This window comes from Coffea arabica, chromosome 6c (genome assembly GCF_036785885.1).
Source record: "Coffea arabica cultivar ET-39 chromosome 6c, Coffea Arabica ET-39 HiFi, whole genome shotgun sequence".
Classification (NCBI taxonomy): Eukaryota; Viridiplantae; Streptophyta; class Magnoliopsida; order Gentianales; family Rubiaceae; genus Coffea; species Coffea arabica.
The window spans coordinates 23,833,383-23,840,088 of record NC_092320.1 but is presented as its reverse complement, the minus strand read 5'-3'; the positions used below and the strand labels follow the sequence as shown (position 1 = coordinate 23,840,088).

The 6,706-nt window shown below is 33.2% G+C and overlaps 1 protein-coding gene across 2 annotated transcripts; it reads left to right on the top strand.

The window, feature by feature from the left end:
• The first annotated feature begins 2,749 nt into the window (after window positions 1-2,749).
• Window positions 2,750-6,269, top strand: LOC113692496 (protein ALP1-like). Of its 2 annotated transcripts, XM_027210909.2 has the most exons (3): window positions 2,750-2,889; window positions 3,045-3,234; window positions 4,973-6,269. In XM_027210909.2, the coding sequence occupies exons 2-3, from the start codon at window positions 3,099-3,101 to the stop codon at window positions 6,019-6,021; spliced, it is 1,185 nt and encodes a 394-aa protein (XP_027066710.1). In that variant the 5' UTR covers window positions 2,750-2,889; window positions 3,045-3,098; the 3' UTR covers window positions 6,022-6,269. The 2 variants fall into 2 exon arrangements, with proteins under 2 accessions (XP_027066710.1, XP_071909434.1); XM_072053333.1 differs by lacking the exon at window positions 2,750-2,889 and having other exon boundaries at window positions 2,922-3,234.
• Window positions 6,270-6,706: the final 437 nt, after the last annotated feature.

The window sequence follows — 6,706 nt, the reverse complement described above, 5'->3', positions numbered from 1 at the left end:
TAATTTTTTACTAAACATAAATACTGCATACAAAAGGAAAAGATATTTGATTTTGTTTTACTTTGATTAGAAAAACTTGTGACAGTAATAACGAAATAGTGACAGGGGTGCAAATTTCAAATCAACAACCAACGTACACTTAATTACGGTAATTTTTTAGTTGATCAGACTAATATATGCCATAAAGTAGTAAGATTTGATCATTTATAAATTGACAATTTTAGCAGTTTATATACCATTCACCGATAAAAAATTATGATTATTATAAAATGACATTTTATAATAATTTACATACTATTTGCCAATTAAAAATAAGTTTGATAAAAAATGTGCGTATAAATCCATAGTGTAAATGATACAAAATATATTTGAAACTCACAAAACTTAATATATGGGTAAATTTACTATAATTTTCAAAGATTATGCTACATTAGTACAACTTTAACTTTTATACTTGTGACCTAGAAAATAAATTTATTACAACACATAACATTTATAAATGATACATACATTTATTAAAATGCTTAAAACACATAACATTTATGAATGATACATACAATCATGTATTATACATTTACGTTACCAATAATTACTAACTATAATATTAAGTTTCAATCATTAACAAAAAATCTTAGCATTATTTTAAATAAACTTCCTAATACTTGTTTCATATAAGTTTCTTTAAGTAAAATAGTAAATTTATGCCACAAACTAGTAAGTTTTGATGATTAACCAAATTTACTATTCTATCAACAAGATTTACCATTAATCTATAAAACTTACTATTATTTGAACTAAACTTACTCTCCAAAAAGTAAGTTTCGAATATAGAGTAGTAATTTATTTTTTAAAAAAGTAACTTTCATTTTTATTTCGATTTACTTTTTGAGACATAAAAGTTACTAATTTATGGGGTTAACTTACTATTTTTAATGCGAAACTTACTGCCCAAATTTTTAGGCATTATCTTGTATAGGTAACCGGTCCAACAGGTAATCAAATACTCGCTAAAAATGTTTTTACCTGTCATATTAGGTAAAAATAGTTCCGTTACCATAACTATCATTACTACTTCAGACTTTTCCTACAGTAATTGGGGTTATTGTACTTATGAGCTTGGTAATTAACCGATAAAAGGGTCAACAACACAAGGATGTCAAGTTTCATGGTACGTGCCTTGGAAATACTTGCTAAGATGAGCGTTACCATTATTACCACTTGATGAGACCGATTCTTTAACCTTAAAAATTAAGGTAATTCATAATTCTCACTCACGGTAAAATTTTTTTATCAACTTAAAAACATTACTGTTGTGTAAAAAAAAGAAAAAAAGGTAGAAGCTCATATTTTTCTAGAAATTTATGGTGTCACTTTCAACAATTAAATTGTCTACCATACTCAACAAGTCTTTAATTACTTTTGAATTGGCTATTAGTTGTTCATCAAGTACACCATGTACTATAAATCAAACTACAATCCTAGTATTTGTATTTATCTAGGGATTTTATCCTTTATAGATCTAATATAGGAGTAACATGTAGTGCTAGACGAGTAATGATAATCTTAAATCATTTATATATTATAGAAAAACTTCAATTGTTTCTTTTATTTGGTTTCCCTCGTTCCCTGTATGGGTGAATTTTGTTAAGAGACTTTTATAAAGAGCAGTTTTAGTTTGCACTCCCACTGCCAATGTCAATGTCTAAGTGCCTGTTTGATAACATAAAAAAGTGCTGAAACTGAATTCATTCAGACATTCATGTGTTGTGGGTGTTTGATAAATAAAAATTCATCTGCTGAACTTATTAAGTGGTGCTGAATTTGTATGTATTTTTTTCAGCACAAGAATCGTAGTTGAATGCTTAATTTGATAAGAATCAAGAGATTTACTTCAACTACTTTATCTTATCTACCAAATATATCCCTGTTTGTTAATTACATTCAAAATCCTTATTTGATTAACAACCTAATATTCTCTATTGAAAATCCTTATCTAATTAAACAAAACAACATAATATTCTCTATTCAAAATTTTTTTTAACAATAGTATTTTTTTGAAGTAATTTTCATCCACAAACATTTATATTTTGATATATATATTTTTTGTGCAGATAAATATTATTCATGTGATGCAGTTTATCCACACACACGTGGCTTTATGACACCATATCGAAATATTAGATATTGATTGTCTGATTTTCGAAATGCTTCTCGTTCAAGATCAAAAGAAAAACGCTTTAACCAAGCACATGCAAGATTGAGAAATGTAATTGAACGTGCTTTTGGAGTATTAAAAGCTCGTTTTCCCATTCTCAAAACGATGAAACCATACCCTTTTCCTACACAAGGAAACATTGTCATTGTATGCATTGCTTTTCACAATCATTGTCATTTTCATACCTAACAATTTTAAGTTAATTAAATCATAGGTTCTATTTCGTTTTTGGATTAAAAGATAGAAGGGCAAAATTGTACAATTTAGCTTATTAAGCATTAAGTTATGAATATTTATCAAACAGTATAAATAGATTCAGCATTAAGATTCAAACATTCATATATCTCTTTTCAGTGCTTAAAATTCAGCAAATTAATTATTTCAGTATTCAGAATTCAGAATTCAGATTCAGTGTTATCAAACGGAACCTAAGTCTTATATTCCAACAACATTGTCCTAAACCAGCAATAAACCAAGTAAGTTTCCAAGTTTCCTCATCCCTTAATCGTATTAAACATATGCATCTCTTAATCTGTGTTGTCTAATTTGCTTTCAACTGCCCGTTACGAAATTTGCATGTTTTTTCCAAGAACCGAAACAAGGAAAGCCAACAAGTGGCAGTCAGAAGCAGCCAGAGTATTGACACCTGGCACCTATTCTTCTCTGTAACGCATGTATGCATCCATCCCACTTCAATTTTTACAGCTCTGCATGTCTTGTTTGTTTGTGATCTTATTCGGTTCCCTGCTGCTTAATTTATGTCATGTAATAAATGGGCATCCTTTTTTTTTGTTGGGTAGAATTAATTTACTTCGTTTTTTTTTTGCAGCTTTAGACTTCGGAGGCTAGTGGGAATTTTGGGTTTTTGCTAATTTGTTCTTCCATGCTCAAGCGTCCAGTAAGAGGCCAGAAGAAGAGGAAGAAAGTACACAAGAAACTGAAACCGAGCAATATGGCTTGTGGGTCTTCAGAGGAATCCTCGCCTGATTGGTTTGATGCTTTGGCCAAGAAGATTGCCAGTATGTTCAATTTCAATAGTTTTATCAGTTCAAATTTATCAACTCTCCTGTGATGTTCACTGTTTTGATTTTGTTACTTATGAGAGGCTTGTTGGTTTTGTTAGCTTTTGTGATCGCCTGTGATGTACAGCAGTTGTTTTATAGGCAAAATTGAATTGTGGTATATCCGTTGAATGATGGTGATTTGATTGACTTGTGCTTTATCTAACCACTGCAATTATACGTCATTAGTCAAAGAATGCATATTTAATAGGTTCAAGAGAGATCCCTAATTCGTTTGGTTTCATAAATTTTGAGTCATCCCATTATTCCTTGTATTAATTATGATGAATGCCAGGAGAAAGAGCAGAATTTTTTTTTTGGTTAATCAGCTACAAATAAGATGTAATGTGGGGCTGGCAAGTGTTCGTATCTCATTAAAACTAGTTACTTGTTTAAGTTAAGTCCCTTTTAGCAGGACAAGAAATCATTTGCTCTAGCATTTTGATGAGCATTGGACCTGACAATTTGTGGTACGTGGTTCTTTTCTTCGCCTCTCTCTGTAATAAGAATATTGACGATTATTTGGTTCTCCAACTCCAAATATAGACACTTTTCATGGTTCATGTCATCATCAATTCCTGTTTTTCTCAGCTACTAAAATGGGTGAATTAGTTAACTAGAAGTCCTTAATAGAGAAGGTACGCTATCATTCCACTTCATTTTACTGGAATAGTCTTGTGGCTGGCGCATTATATTAGAACAACTTGAAAAGAGTAGGTTTTGAATCCACAAAAAGAGCAGAAAGCTTATATTCGTGCTGCAGGCAATCAGGAATATATGCAGTGCTTGCTTAGTTGAATTCTGAAAGTTCTTATTTTTTGATATACTATATGGTCTAAAACCAGTCAATCATTGTACACCTAGATTTATACTCGCATTTTTTTACTTAAAGCGTGTCACTTGTACTTTCTTGTTGATTCTGCAACACCACAGCTTTCTTGTTAGTATAACAACCTAAACTCTGGTTTGTTGCTCAAATTTCTATCTATTTGCGGTTCAAATCAGGCTGCAGCCATCTTCAACTTTTAGGAGATTGCTTCTATTGTCATGATTTTTGTCAATTATGCTGCATGTCAAATCAATTAGGCAAGTTTCCAAAACCGTAGAAATGTCGTTGTGGTTTTTTCATGTCTGATACTTGAGAACTCATGTTGCAGCTGAATAATTTTTCCTTTCTCCTTGGTTGCATGTATTGATATGTTTTCGTACACGTTGGTCTTTTGGATAGACTTATTGACCTTAGTTTGGGGCACAAATTGGAAACGTACAATGAACAATCACACCGTGAGTCTGTTCTAGTGTTTAAATTTTGTATTAACTCCATACGCTTCATGTTCTTGTCTACTTTATCCTTTGCAGAACAATCAAGACTATCGCGTGTATCTTAATGTTCTTGTTCATTTTCTTCCTTATGTCACTGATGGGGCTCTTCTTGAAATGAAGATGAAGTAGCCTGTCAAATTGAACTCACTCACTCTCTCTCTCTCTCTCTCAAAAGCACATATCGCTATTTTCACTGACACACTATTCTAGTAATTCCTATATTTCTGCATTATGGAATGTAGATTCCTTTATATGTAAAATTATACATGTTTGTTGCAACATTAAAATAAAATAGATTGTTGAAGTTTTTACTATCATCATGTACGAATTATGAGTTTCTTTTTCTTTTTCATTTTTAACTCCTGGCATGCAGGTAATCTAGATTCGCGTCCGTCGAAGGGCTTGGATAGTTTCGAATGTGTTTTCAAAATGTCCAGAAGAACTTTTGAATATATATGTTTGCTTGCAAGGGAGCACATGGCGGTGAAGACACATTTTGCCTTTAGCAATGGAAAACCAATGTCCCTGTATGATCAAGTTGCTTTAGCCTTGAATAGGCTTAGTTCTGGTCGTTCACTTGTCTCTATTGGTGACGCATTTGGTACATCTCAGTCTACAGTCTCTCAAGTGACTTGGAGATTTGTGGAGGCCATTGAGAGGAATGGGCATCAGCATATCAGGTGGCCTTCCGCGGAAAATGAGCTAATGGATATAAAGTCCCAGTTTGAACAAATTCAAGGCCTTTCAAACTGTTGTGGAGCAATTGACACCACACATATTGTGATGCTGTTATCCACCTCTAAGCGAAGAACTGATGCGTGGCTTGATTCGAAAGAGAATTACAGTATGCCTTTACAGGCAATAGTTGGTCCCAACTTGAAGTTCCTGGACATATTCAGTGGATTGCCAGGAATGTTGAATGAAAGTTCACTATTGCCGTATTCATCCTTCTACGATAAATGTCAGAAAGGAGAAAGGTTAAATGGGAAGAAAACAAAACTATCCCAAGATGCTGAATTACAGGAATATATAGTTGGTGATTCAGCATATCCCTTGCTACCTTGGCTTCTGACTCCTTATCAGGGGAATGATCTTTCACAGACCAAAGTTGACTTTAATAAGCATCACTTAGCAACTCGTGTTGTGGCACAAAGAGCATTGGCGAGGTTGAAGGACGTCTGGAAGATGATAGATGGAGTGGTGTGGAGACCTGACAGGCACAAGTTACCTAGTTTTATATTTGTTTGTTGCATTCTTCATAATATTGTCATTGACATGGAAGATGAGGTACTGGAGGAATTGCCATTATATCACTGTCATGATCCAGGATATGGACAGGATTTCTGCGATTCAGCTGATGTGACTGCCTCAGTTTCGAGGGATAACCTCGCTCTATACCAGTCGGAGAGAAACCATCCTTGAACAGATCATGCCTTTGATGATTGAGAAGAGGAGGCTGTAGGTGGAAGACCCTTTACAGTCTGAAATATAGTATAACAAGTGACGATAGAGTAGTCTATTGTCGAGTGCATTGTGTCAGTCTATTAGGCAATGACTGCAGCAAAACAGGTAAAAGAAATTTTTACTTAGAAATAAGACATTTAAGCAACTTTGTGAACTTTTGGCATGTGTTTTGAAATTTTATGAAGACCGTGTCATTTTCAATTTAATCTGATTTTGTAGTTCCTTTAACTCTATTTGTTAACTAACTGATCTCAGCGACTAGGATTAATGTCAGAAATTGTATACTTAATTAATGAGGTACATAGGAAGAGTTTCACCTCTTATCTGCATCTCCCCGTCTCCGCTGCCCTCTTTCCAATCTCGAAACTCACTCTCTCCTCCTTGAAGATTAAGGTAAAAAGGCATAGAAGTAACTTTAATAAAAAAAACTTTCACCTGTTGTTGTGTAGTTTCCTCTCAACATAGAGCCATAGTACAGCAAGTCAACAACAGCAAATATAGTATTTGGTTTCCAATTAGAGCAACTTAACTTAGATGGTGTTATGGTGAATGTGCTGTTACCTATTTGGGTTCACGCAATTATTCAAATGTTATTCAATTATTTTACTCAATGATGGCTTGATATTTGAACCATGGATGCATT

Coding starts and splice junctions, on each gene's coding strand:
- LOC113692496 (XM_027210909.2), top strand. CDS start 3,099: ATGCTCAAGCGTCCAGTAAGAGGCCAGAAGAAGAGGAAGAAAGTACAC. Junction 3,235..4,972: donor TTTGGCCAAGAAGATTGCCA/GTATGTTCAATT, acceptor CCTGGCATGCAG/GTAATCTAGATTCGCGTCCG.